The sequence below is a fragment of the Syngnathus leptorhynchus genome, chromosome 6, assembly GCF_054491065.1.
Source record: "Syngnathus leptorhynchus isolate UIUO chromosome 6, UIUO_Slep, whole genome shotgun sequence".
NCBI classification, from domain to species: Eukaryota; Metazoa; Chordata; class Actinopteri; order Syngnathiformes; family Syngnathidae; genus Syngnathus; species Syngnathus leptorhynchus.
In genome coordinates, this window is record NC_141200.1 from 3,038,224 (window position 1) to 3,052,165 (window position 13,942).

Below are 13,942 nucleotides of genomic sequence, written 5' to 3' on the forward strand. Positions count from 1 at the left end.
TCTCCAGCAGAGATGATCCAGACCGACAGCCACTATGGACTGCGCACTACAGCAGCCAGAGGGGCCAAGGTCATTCTGCCAGCTGGTGCTAGACCTCCCTTTGTCTCCTCTTCTCTTCAATTCTCGCTGCATCTCAATCGGCGTGTCTGCCACCGGGACTGACACGAGGTTCTAATAAGGCTTCCAGCTCCTCACCCCTCCAAGGTGTTAGCAACTCTGGCGTCTTCTGCCATGGCCCAGTCACAGCTGCAATCACAGCCCCAGATGTCTTGTTTGTCTTGTTTGGCGCCTCCGCCCGAGGAATGACATTGATAGACCCGTTAAGTGACACACCAACTGTGTGTGTGTGTGTTGAGGCAACAACTGTTGCTGTTGTAGCATTTTTCATGATTTGTCAAAGAGTAAAAATCCCAGAATCATTGACTCCCCAATCTGGCTTCCGCTTACAGTTCATCTGCTAAAGAGCGGACAATTTGTTAATCGTTTTTCCCTTCCCGTGAAGCTGGCCCCTTCTCAACCCCGTTCCGCTAGGTTGAGCAAACAAAACTGACAGGCCAACGGGCAGATGAGTGAGTACGAAGGGCGAGGGGTGGAAGGTGGAATCTGTCCCGATATTGGTCTCTGCACACGTCCGCTTGTCTGCTTTCATATGGTAATCTGCTTTCAGGCCATCATCAGAGTGACAGTCAAAGACTGAATTATGAAAAAAAAAATATCGGAAGAAAATATTCCTCGAATTCACTGTGATCATTTTGAAACATTTACATTTTTTGGGTGATATTGGTGTAAAGATAAAAAAAAAATATTGGCCATAGGTAATAGTTTGGGTTTATTATGTCAATATTTATGATAATAATATATCATAATATATTTATTTAATTTATTTATTTAATGAATGTATCAATCATTATTGTTATTATTATTATTATATAAAATGAGAATTTTTTCCCACAATTTAAAACAGTTCAGGTTTCTGAAACATACTTTAAAACTAAATGTTTTTTTTTTTTTTTTTTGGGATGACAGTGTAGTAACATGCGTCCAGAAAAACAGAACTGCGGAGATTCAAGACATGGTCAGTTTGCTTGAGGGGGGGGGGGGCATTTTTTTGGGCGGGGCGGTTCCATTACCAGCTGGAATGATGTATGACCCGATGTCCCATCTGAGGGCTCAAGTTACAAAGCTTGTGCTGCGCTACACAGATAGCTTTTCCGTATATGGCGTCAGTGGCTACAGTAATGTATGGACGCTTCTGACTCAGCTCGCTGACTTCCGCATCTTTGCCCTGACCTCTTAACTAGACATTTTGGACCAGCGCCATCCTTTCGAGCGGACAACATAAATAATTTTCAATACCCGACAATAACCTATGCTCTGTTTCTCCATCAGGTCACCTTCACAAAGAGAAAGTTTGGCCTGATGAAGAAGGCGTACGAGTTGAGCGTGCTGTGCGATTGCGAGATCGCCCTCATCATTTTCAACAGCTCCAACAAACTGTTCCAGTACGCCAGCACGGACATGGACAAAGTGCTGCTCAAGTACACCGAGTACAACGAGCCCCACGAGAGCAGAACCAACTCGGACATTGTGGAGGTGAGTCTGTTTTTTTTGTCGGCAGGTGCGTCGAATATTCTCAATTATTTCTCAGCTAGCTAAATGCGGAATAATCATTTTGGTTCCGGGTTCAAGGCCTCTCGTTAACAGCCATTAAGCGGCTAATAGTGCTTTGCTAACGCTTTGGACATACGGCAGACATGTGAAAGTTCCTTTCTTCAGTATAGGTCACATCATGTCTGCGCTCCCTGATAAGTTCATGTCCACCAACTGCTGGAGGAAACCTATCTGCTAACCGTTTCCCGAAAGATAGCGTCCCGTGTTGTCGCTGACATGTCCTCAGCGTGCGTTTTCAGCGGCTCTTAAGTATAATAGAAATTCAGCATTTGCTCGCTGAGCCTTTTAAAAGTTTCCCCCGACGTATAATGGCTGGCTGTGGCATTCTGCCAGCGCAGAGAAGACTCTGCCAAAAGGCTAAACTGAGTTAAAGGGGAGATCTTATTCTGAGTTGATGGACAAAATGGGGAATTGGATAGGAAAAAAAAATAAAAAATGAACGCATTAAATGTACTAATTTTCTTTCGCCAGTTAGCGGGTATTGGGAGGAAATCTGTCACCTCATGAATGGCTTTTACTGAAATTAGAGACATTACATGTAGCACACAAGAGTCAGCTGTGGCCCATTATCTTTTATTCATGCCGCCACTGCCGCTGCTTGTGAATTACCTGCTTGGCAGAGCTGCAGCCAAGTGCACTCTGGCAAACCGGGAAGACTCGTGCAGTCACTCTTTCATCGGGGGCCAGTAGCAAAGAAAAAAACAAAAAAAAAGCCAGGGCTCACCTGCATAAAAAATAAATAAGCACATGCCTTGCTTACGTAAGAGTGACCATAAATGTCTTTTTCTGTGCTTGTTTCGGTTTTACTTGAAGATAAAAGTTTCATCAGTTCCATCACACGCTAGTTTGACTTGACTTTTAGATCAGTCGCAACTGTTTGATTTTTCTTCCATCACGTAAAACCCACAATCGTCCGATAATCGACCCAAATCGGACACATGGGCCCAGCTCATTTGAATAAAAGATCTTTGATTCTCGGGGTCGTTGAGTGGTATTAAGTGGGCAAATCATTGCTTTTTGGTGGCCAGGTCCAATCACTAAAGCAAGATTTCTCATGCACGAGCAAATATAGCTGATTGCAGCTCTTCGGGGCTACTCAAGGAAGCTTCACAAAAGGGGCAACAACAAGGCAGCGTTGTCCCGGACAAATCACCCCCCCCCTCCCCCGCCCCTCCCATCCCCCATCTGCCTACCGGCTACATGTTGGGTGCTCAGAAGTGAAGAAGCAGAGCAGAAGTAACCCCGCCATTCCACTTCAGAGCATCCCCCAGGCACAACCTCGTTTTTCTCGTCCCTGTCAAAGGTGGACGATAGACTTTTGAAAGGTTGTCCTCTCGCCAGACTTTTAAGCCAGCTCCCCACTCGCAATTACGACAAGAATCCAAATTTGTCCAGAGAAATGAGCCTCACATGAGAGTACTTTTCCTGGACACTTATCTAAATTTTTTTATTGTGTTAAACCTTTTTTTTTTTTTAACAATCATGTGCCTGTTTGCAGAAAGAAGGCCGCCGGGTCGTAGTGTCCAGACTTTTCACACAAATGATCATCCTTTGGTGACAAACTGAATAAAAACATTCCTGCCTAGCATGCGCAGATAACCGTACAGCGTGGGAGAACATGCCTCCATGTTTTCCACAGATGGATGCTTGAGAGTCTGGCTCACAGTTTGATAACCCGGCAGAGGACCGTGGACTTTGTCTCACATTTGGCTCCGAGTCCAAAGCCAAGCCGTCGGCTTTTTTTTTTTTTTTCCTTTGTGAGCGATAACGGATGAGCGTAAACTCAAATCTACGTCGATATGTTCATCAAACCAGAAACAAAGATGGGGTTGAGGATGGAGTGGAGTGGGCTGTCGCAGTTTTTGGCCCATTTTCAATGTAATACAGTACAAAGGGAAATTCCTTTCCCGCTTGATTGATGTCGGTTGTACAACACTTGTCCAGACTTTGAGGTTTTTGTTTTCCCCCCACACGAATAATCAGCCACACATTTTGGCTGACTGGACTGCTGGCAGACTCTTAGTTTGTAAATGGTTTTTTTATTTTTATTCAAACTTAGCCTGCTGATTGCGTTTTTCCTTACCGTGACAACACAAAGTGACGCGCCGATATTTGTCGAAAAGCAATTGTCAACGTTGGCGTTTTTGAATGGAATAAAAAAAAGTCTGCTTTTTACCGATGATGCGTTTGTGTGCCAACCCGAGGTAAGCCACGTCGGGATTTTAAGGAATGTTATCCGAACCATTAAAAAGTCACGGACCTCCAAGATGAGTGTTTTTTGGAAAGAGTTCTTAGAATTTTTTTATGTAGCGAGGCAGTTTTCTCAGAAGACATATTTTTTCAGTTTTTTTTTTTTTTTGGTTTTGTCCCAAACGCAGGGAAGCCCTCATGACAGGTTTTAACACCACTGGGCCAATTGTGTTTCTTATTGAATTCTTTTTATGCCACAAATGAAAACGCTGCAGCTAGTCATTACATTAATCTAATAATATTCACTCCTCCCACCCTCTCTCACTCCCTCGTTCTCTCCCCGTGTGGAGGTAATGAGATTTTGCCCTCGCTCTACTTTTAACCTCACACTGTCATGGCCGACACGGTGGGATGCTCGTACGTCACGGGGGAAAACATTTAAATCGGCACTAGGTCGCATTTTACAATTAATACACTTTAAATTGTAATCAAATAGAACCTAAACCCCAATTTACTGATCTGTCGTGGCCTTCAGTGTTATTCAAAGATTTTTGCATTTCTTGGCTAACTTGTCAGTCTTCTCTCCTGATGAATTGTGAACGTAAACAAGCGGCCATCATTCATAGGGAAATTTTTGCCTTATCTTGCTTCATAATAACTAGGCCCGGCCATTGTTCCTTTGGGAAGAAATGGACAATTCTTTCTCCTTTCATGAAAGACCAGCCTCCCCCTCACATGACGGAGGAAATGAATATATAATTATCAGGCAGCTTCCATTAGCTTCCATATCAAGATTGCCATCAACAATTTTTTTTTTTTCTTTGTGATAAATGGACTTTTATAAATCATTCAACGCAAAATGTAAATTCTGACCGTTACAGAATGTCAGCCACATTTTGGCTTTCCAAGCACTAAGCTGCCTTTTATTTGATTTTGATATGATTTAAAAATGGTGGCGGTGATGGGCGGAGGTTTGGAATGTCAATCAAAAACCTGAGCGCTACAGTGATTAAGGCTCATTTCTAGCTTAATGAATGCAAATTGGCACATCTGCTACGGTGGGTTAGCTGTCCGGACTCTTCAATTAGTATGATTGATCAATTATCCGAGTGCTGGTGGCTCAACGGAAATGGAGGCTGTTGCGGATGGAGAGGAAGAAAGATGAAAATCGGCCGCATGAGGGCTTGTATCTCAAAACGTTACTTGTATCTCAAGGCAATGTTAAGTAGTTTAACAGGTTGTCGTACTTGGACGCCTGGTGTGTTTTCTCTTGGCTTTGCTCATGGTTTTGTCATGAGTTTTTTTTTCTAATGTCACTTTGGGCTTAGGGTCTCATTTTTCCTTTGGTCTTTGAGTGGAAAAAAAAAAATCATCAGCCTCCAATGTAGTTAGTATCTGAGGGCAATGAGACAAGTCATTGGATTGTTCATGTGGTTAGCCCACAAAGAGGCCTGCTAAAGGAGCAATTGCTAAGTTATAATAGTCCTTGTGAACTGTATTTTATTATTTCTTTATTTTTTTTACTCCGTGGTGCCTCACTCTCTATTATTATGCTTGTTACCAGGATACTGCCAAGAGATTTTCTGCTTTTTGGCACACATCATGCTTCATTGACGTCAGTACTCAATGATGTTGCATATGTCTCATTTCACACTGAGGGTCTCTCTTTGCAAAGTGCAGAATAAAAGGATGCAAGGCAAGTCTGAGAGGCTTTTTTTTTCTTTTCATCTTCCAAATATTTTGTAGCAGTGACGCGAATACTTCGTGTAGGATCGTTTTTTGTCTTCAAATATGAAGCTGATACCGCTCGTGGCTAATATAACTTGCGAAAAACATCGCCAAATCAAATCAGCCAGATCAAAGTTTCAGTTGAAATGTGATCAATTCAAAAGTCATTTTTGAAAATATGTCCTCTTTAAAGCAAGTTTATGAGTTTATGATTAATTCTCGGAGTATGTAGTAGTCTGATGTGGAACTTTTTAAATTTATTTCTCTTGCACAAACAATGTTGTGTCCCCTGCAATGAAACAAATGCAATATTGTTAAAAGAAAAAAGGGGCGGGGCTATTTTTTCATAACTGTGATAATACAGCTTTTATTTTTGGAAGGAAAAACAAATGACTGATTCACGCGGCGATGTTTTTTATTGAGTCAAAGATAAGCAAGTGTGAAGTAATCACTTGAATCGGTCTCCAGATTTTGAAATCGAACAACCACAATTTTTTTTGTATCCCCAAGTTACAGTGCATTGATTGTTTTTGGTTCTTGCGTCGTCATGTTTCGGTACTGTGATTGACCACGACTCCGAACAGCATGCGACGGTGTCGACAATGGATGTCTGTGGTTCTGTATTGTTTACAAAGCAGGACACGCAAGATTTTGAACCAAACTGTAAAGCAGCTCTTGTTGGATGGTGGGAATTAATTGCGTAACGTTTCCCGCTCGTAAACCCGCGTTATGAACCACATGAAATAGGTCAAGATCGGGCTGACCTAATTTGATTGGCTCTAGCTGGGCGGCGGCGACGTTAGCGAAGCTGTTAAAAGATCATTAAACTGCGAGCCCCGAGTCCACCCTTGTGTTCTTCGCCGACCTTCAGCAAGGTGCTGAAATACACCGCGGTGCCTTTTGAGTTAGCAACAACCCGCTCGCCCTTGTGCCCCCCCTCCTCCCGGTGTTCCCGCTGCGTAGCCAACCTCCTCCTGCCCAGGGGCGAGGACGGAGCAAAGCCCGCTGGGATGGGTTGGCTGGCACCACGCCACCACTCCCCTCCCCCCCCGCAGCAACTTGGACCGACCGGAGCCAGAAAACGGAGGTTGCTTCAGATTGATGAGGACTCCGGGTCTGCGGTCAGGGTGTAGAGTGTTGCGGAACAGACGTCCTGCTGGCATTTCCTGCCCTCTTTGCTGCCCAACAGCGGCTCACAATATTCACTTCATCGGAACTCCTAATTGTCCTTATGAATATTTTAGAAGCCAGCAAGGATTGGAGTTCAGGGCGGGGGGTACGGTTTCAACAGGCCTGGCAACTAATGAGCCATTCAATGACCAGCGTAGGAAAGATGGCGGAAAACGGTTGAAATTGAAAAATACAAATGTTGCTCTTTTGAAACGTCGATCCCAGCGTACAAAATTTGGCTCGTGACGCCGCTGTAGAAACTCAACTTGGTTGTAAACCATCTTTTCTTTCTTCTCTGACACAGTCCCTGATCTCATTCTCCTGATGACTTTGGTTTGTCTTTCATTTGCAGTTGAATTCCCTCCCGGCTCACACTGGAGATACTCAGGCCGATGATTACGCTCTGCGACTGCGGGAGCTAATAGCTTTGTCGCATCAGTCATCGTTCACCACGGTCTCAGAGCAGCCGTAGCCTCTCGCGGTCCACTGTCAAATCAGTTGCCTTTTAACCGTTGATCAAACCCAGGTACAGTAAATGGCAATTGTCAAGCAATAACAAGATGGCCGCCGTTAGCCAATTTGACCTTTTTCCACTGAAATGCTGAATCTTAGCTTCTCTCCAGCATATAAAACCTCTTTGGACAGTAGTAGTGACTCGCCGTCCCTACTAAAGATCTTTGCCTAAAGATAGCAATCTTTGAATTTTTTGGAGTCATCGGTCATGACATTTAAACGTTTGCATTCTTGGCCCCTCCTATAGCGCTTCCTCGCCACTAACGATCCAGACAATAGAGCGAGCCAAAAGGAAGGATATGACTCCAACCTCATATCCTGATATCAGTCCAACTCAGTCATGCGTAAGCACCACGAGATTGAGCGAGATGTCTGGCAATTTTGTTTTTGTTGTTGTTGTTGTTGTTGTGTAATAGCCAAAAATTCTTAAGATTGGCCTTGAGACGCTGTAGCCCAAAGACTATATTAAAATAAAAAAACTAAATAGGCTTTTTTATTTATTTATTTTTTTAATTCCCCTAAAGTGAGGACAACAGTGCCGCGGGGAGAATTTGAAACATGGTTGGAGTGAAAGTCTCTTAAGGTGTTATATAAGCATGCCAATGTTCCTTGGCAAGATAAAAGTCTCCTATCAGCTGCCTCCCGAGCTGCTGATTTCCGAGTGCCTTCGCATTCAAAGGAGCCCTTTGATAAGCCCATTAGATGGAACCGCCCGGACACAATGGTGATGTCATGAGGATTAGCGTGCTACCTTTACAAGGCTCCCGTGCCAGGGGCCAATTCTTGGCTCCGATGGGTTAAAGGCTGCCGAACATCAGCCAGTGTTTTTTTTTTTTCTGATCACGCCCGGATTAAAAAAGGCTATCGCATAAGTGCAGACCTTCCCGCTAAAGATTGTGGTCGCAACATTTTCTTTAAGTGCTACTTTGACTTACAAGCTTAATTAGTTCCATGACCTAGCTTGTAACTTGATTTTCCGTTCCACAACCCCAAAACAATTCATCACCTTTTATTATGCAACCACAATGGTATATGCTCCTCTTCTCCCTTTGCCTTAAATGCCGTTCCTTGGGTGAAAGGATCTTAAAAGACTCTTAAGGGTCTGAAAGGACCACTTAAGGAGCAGATGAAGAAATATAGTTGTACTGCTTTGAATCGTTCAAAAAAGTCAACGCTGAGGTTTACGGAGCAAAATGAAACTTGATGGGCACATCCATCATGAGATGACACAAAGTCTCAAGAAATAAAAACAAGACTGCCATTTTATGGTCATTTTAGAAAATGTGTTAGAATTTTTTATTTAATAACAGTACAGTCGTGATTTGTACTAGGCTAGTGTAGGTTAGCTTAGGTAGCTTCAGTACAAATTTGGGTTTCGTAGCCACTGTGGAATGGAAGCGGAATGGAATGTCATTAGAAATCGACGTGACCTCGGCAGGTGGCCTCAGCAGGTGGTGTCACTAAGCGACGTTTTACAATGAGCCAAACCACCATGTGTTGCGCTAGATGTCTTAACAGACGTGGCATCTGCAAAAAAAAAAAGCCGAGCTGGCAAAAGGAGGTATGCTCCGTAACGGCCATGTTGTTTACGTATTGATGGTGCTGGGTAGCTTTTGCGTGTAAGATGCAGGATGCTCTCGGGGGGGGGGGGGGGTTCAGATCTCCTCTGGTGTCCTCAACTCGTTCCTTCTATGGTCATGTCTGCACAGCTGAGATGAGTCGCTATGGTGCCGGGTTCTGACAGGTGTTGGGAGGTGCGACACCTGTTTGGCCATGTGCTGCTTGACTGATCCATTTACTGGGAACTGTGGGCAGTCACTGCGTGACACGCAGAACACGCCAAGTCATTCGGCAAAGATTTACAGGCACACCCAACCCCCCCCCCCCCTACTTCCCTGAAGCCGTCAGTCACCCACATGGACTAGGATGGAACTCTTTCATTGATAAACTAATGCTCGGCAGCTGTCTGGCACATGCGCCACCTTCAATCCCGGCTTTATATAACGTTTTAAAAGATACGTGCTAGCGTGATTGATGTTGAATGTCTTTGCACAACTGCTTGTCCTTGTATCTTGTTCCTTTGCTGTCAAGCCCTCCCTACAAGGCTCAAGCCTGAGTGTGTGCGCTCGGAAAGAGGAGCCCCGGACCGGCACAACCGAGATATTCCCATAATGAGTAGGATGGTGTTTTTAAATGTGCAGGTTCACATCAGACTTTTTGGCAGAAGAAAGTGCATAGCGGACGGCTAGAAAAAACACACAAGCCTTTAAAGGAGGGCTGACTATAAAAGTGCCTTTGCTCGGTAAACAGGAAATGAAGCAGCAAGGCGTTGTCTTAGAACCGGAGGAATGTCACCGCTTTTTGTACCATGTCGGTCGGATTGCTCGTGCGGTTCAGTGAGACCCGGTTATTACGCGGCCCGGTTCTTTCGTCTTCTCATTGCGGACGTTCTAGTCGGGAAGAGCTGGGTGGGATTGGGAACATCTTGTCTATTCTTTTTTTTTTGCAGTATCTTTTGAGTTCAGTAGACCTCTAATTGGCTGTCTGGAGACCAAAGCTGAACAGAAACAAACGCAGAACCCCCGATAAAGCCTAAAAAAAAATCTGCTTTCAATATTTTGCAGGAATTTCCTCAAATGGTTTCTTGGCATCTTTGGAAAATGTAAAAAGTGAGCTTTGGGCGAGCGCCGTGGAGGTTAGCAAAGATGAGGTCCGCTGTCACGGTTCTGTCAAGCGCTCCGACGCTCCTCCCCGTTGCGCTGGCACCAAAATTGCGCATTCTCACCCAAAACAACACTCACTCCCATTCCTTCCGCGTCTCTCACACACATTTCATCATTCTGCCGAGCGATCGAGACAAGAAACCAAGAGTGAGGTCTCATTAGTGTGTGTCGGGTGGTCTCACCGTGACCCTGATACGCGAACGAGTCAGCGACCTTCCTGTACACGCACGAGGCCTACATCCTCAACCCCCCCACCCCCCACCCCTCCCGATCCCCCGGCGGCCCGCCTGGCACGAGCGGCTCGCCACGACGGGCCTGCGGCCGTCCGATAAAGGAGCCTTGAGAGGTGGCCATAAATCATGTTTTGATGTACGTCCGCTGCTGTATCACAAGCTGTCACATGCTGTCAGCTAGCCTTGTTAGCGCTGCTATTCACAGCCATAATGAGGAGCGGTGCAACATGCGTTTTTTTTTTAATATATTTTTTTGAATTTGTTGGATTATTTGTTGTATAGTGCAAAGTATCCACTCTGGATAGATAGATGGATGGATAGATAGATAGATATTTAAAAAACATATAATTAACCCCTTGTTTACTCTGTTCTGCAAAGCTCGAGACATAACTCGTCTTGTCTTGTGTTTATTTCCCCAATTGTGCATCTTCCTTTCAGAAATTAAGAAACAAAGGCCATAATGACTGTGCTAGCCCCGATCCCGACGACTGTTTCGGGCACAGCCCCCTCCCCGACGACCATTTCGGCAAACTAAGCGAAGAGAGCGATTTAATGTACAAGCGCTGCGGTGTAAGTACTTTCCTCCTGTCCCCTGCTGTTTTGTGTTGATGGTTTGTCTCTATGTCGATGTTCACTGCAGGCGCTAAACAAGAAAGAACACCGAGGTTGCGATAGCCCGGACCCGGACGCATCGTATATCCTCACTCCTCACACTGAAGAAAAGTATAAAAAAATTAATGAGGAGTTTGATAATATGATGAGAAATCATAAAATCGTAAGTACTGTTAAAAAAGACAAAATTCTTTTTTGCTTGGCTTTGTGTGCCACAAAAAAATTCTCTTTTTATTTTTTTGTTCATTTAACTTTTTTTTTTTCTCTTTTTGTTAACCCGGCCAAAATCTCTTTTCAGAAATTTGCTTTCTATAAAACAAAAAACATAACGCATCCACTTCTGGATTGTTGTATTGATTTGTGCTGCAAATGAGTTGTAAGAGCACCTTGATAAGATCACACCAAATTTTTGAAATTTTTTTGCAAATTTTGTAATTAGCTCGTCACATTGACCCATGGATATTTTTCTGGTGTAGCAAAAAAACAAACAAGAGGGTTAAACATCAGCTCCCATTTTGTTTTGGGGAATTTGTGTCATCTTATCACATGTGCCTTTGTTCATGACTTGAAGAGCACCACTTTTGCCATTAACCAAAGTTGAAATAATGCACCGACTGACCCCACTGGATGAAGGCTGTACTCATTTTGTTTTTAATCACTGACACACCCAGTTGTCATTGCCGCTTTGCAGTCAGCACGTGGTCACTAAACGCGTCACCTTTCTTGTAGCTGTCCCGATCTGTCTTTGCTATGTTGACAAATGCACGCATAGATGCTACAAAAAGGCAAAACTTGAGCCTGTTGCGCCGACCACTGCGATGCCAAAGTGATGCCGAAATGCATGACTTTTTTTGGGGGGGTTTTGTTTACAAAACTTGTCTGTTTTGAAATTCTGTCGACTGTATTTACTCTTTAAAGTGTGTTTATAGCCCAAAGTGATTCATATGCAGGATAAATGTTCAATTCAAAGGAACTTTTTTAGTGGCTTGAAATTGTGACATTGGCAAAACACTAAGATTATTTTTATTTTATACAATATTCGATTTTTTTTAACGATAGTTGCAAAATTTTACTGTGCAATAAATTAGGTGAATTTTACAGTTTTTTTTTTTTTTTTTTTAAAACCCAAGTAGTGTCATTAGTTTTATTTTGACTGGAATTTTTTTTTCTCCTTTAAAATTTTATTTGCTAAGCTAACAGGATCAGGAAAAAAAATTAAATAAAAAAAATATACTACTCAATAGTGGCTAGCAGATGAATCATTTGGGGCTAACCTGAATATATCTGACCAAATGTTTTGATGTATCGTAATTACTGTCAAATCCGCATCTTGACGGTACAAAATTGTAAATGACGATGCAAATGTTTATGTGGATTTTATTGTTCCTGTCACATGTGCCAGGTTGTTACATGAATTTGTGTCAGCTCTCACTTGCTAATACCATGAAAACCACTGATGATAATCATCAGGCCTTGGATTGCATTTGTGTGTAATCATCCATCTGTGTGTGCTGGTGTCCCTCTCGCAGCCTACGGCGTTGCCCCAGCAGAACTTCTCCATGCACGTGGCCGTGCCCGTATCCCACCCCAACGCCATGTACCAGTCGGGAGGCGTGACTCTGGGCGGCCAGAGCTTAGCGGCGGCCGCGGCCTCTCTCGGCGACAACGGGATGCTGTCCCTTCCGCAGGCCTCCTTGCATAGGAATGCGGCGGGTTCCGGCCCCCAGAGGCCCACCAGCGCAGGTTAGTTGATGCCGACCCCGCTGTCATAAACCGACCAGGCACCACCCAGAACAATTCTCAGACTTTTTCGGGTGGAATTACTTTTGCATTTGCTAGGTGTTTTTGTTTTTGAGTCTTCTGATTCTGGGATGACTGCTGTGGGTCCAGATGGCTTTAGCTACACCGCATATGATATGAATACACGCAGCAAGGCGTGAAATGCCTCGTTCCGACGTGACTTTGTCGCACAAGTGTCCTTCCATTATGCATCATACTTGTTGGTTGTTTTTTTTCCTCTTTCTCCAAGTCTCAAGTTCTGGTAGTTTAGTCAGGAGGTTCTGGGCTCCCGGCCCACATGCTCGAGTTGGTAAATACTCAGTGGGCGAGAACCCCTGGTGTAAAGTCTGCCATAATTCAACAACCTAATACGTCTCCCTTCCCTTGGATGTTCTGTCCCCCCTCCACGGCATACTGATATGAGAGACCTTGCCTTTTACAGACCCGTAAGATAAATCGACACGACATGATGATCACATCTCGTCTAGAACCCCCTCAACACATGCGCTGCTCTTTTTTGTGCAGATGGTTAATCATATCACTCATTAGGTGGCCCACTTGATAGCGCCGAGCTCTCAGTGGCAGCCAAGCGGCGTGGGCTCGGGCCCAGCGGGTAAGTCCTTCCCAAAGAGCTTTAGATGCTCTCTGTAGCTCTGCCCACCGGACCTCCTGCTTAGCACCCGAGCTGGATGCTTGCGTGATCCATCTGTGATTGGTTCAAGACGAGTGAGGGGGGGGGGGGGGGTTGCTATGTGATGTGCTTGTTCTACACACGTGTGCAAGTTTGGAACTGGTTAGTAAGCGCAGCATTTCCTTTAACCCCCACCCCCCCAAGAATCCCCCCATGGTGTTTCCTTCCCCGTGTTGACAGGTGCTTCTACCCTCACAAGCCATATAAGGCTGGCTAGGGCTCCGTAAGATGGCCAGAGCAGCATAACCCTGGAGGTATTCAGGCCATGATATCCCTCTAAGTCCTCAGTACACAATGACCGGACAGCCTGTCATAGCTGCAATGTGTTGCGCGAGGGGCACTGGCAGGTGGGATTTTAACTCTTTGCCTGCCATTCAGCTCGCCAAATAGGGGCCTCAGCTTCTTTGTAAAAATAAGTGCTGCACAACTTTGGAGACTTAGTTGTTTTTGTTTTTTTATTTCTATTTTTTATATATTTTTATTTATTTGTATTTTTTTTATATATATATTTATATTTATTTGTATTTTTACTACTTTTTAAATTTTGTTTTTATTTTTATTATTTTCACCTATGCAACTTTTGTGATTTATTTTTTTTTTTTTCCTGATAGTCTTATTTTAATGGTGGTTTT

General features: G+C 44.1%; 1 protein-coding gene across 4 annotated transcripts in view; it reads left to right on the forward strand.

Annotated features, from left to right (window-relative positions):
- The window catches only part of mef2aa (myocyte enhancer factor 2aa), a 56,458-nt gene that overhangs the window by 32,965 nt on the left and 9,551 nt on the right, over window positions 1–13,942 (forward strand). For 2 of the 4 annotated variants that reach the window (XM_085913995.1, XM_085913994.1), the window contains exons 3-6: window positions 1,390–1,593; window positions 10,667–10,798; window positions 10,869–11,003; window positions 12,370–12,583. In XM_085913995.1, the coding sequence (XP_085770121.1) occupies window positions 1,390–1,593; window positions 10,667–10,798; window positions 10,869–11,003; window positions 12,370–12,583 (685 nt within the window). The remainder of the gene's footprint in view (window positions 1–1,389; window positions 1,594–10,666; window positions 10,799–10,868; window positions 11,004–12,369; window positions 12,584–13,942) is intronic. The other 2 variants (XM_085913996.1, XM_085913997.1) reach the window with 2 other exon arrangements.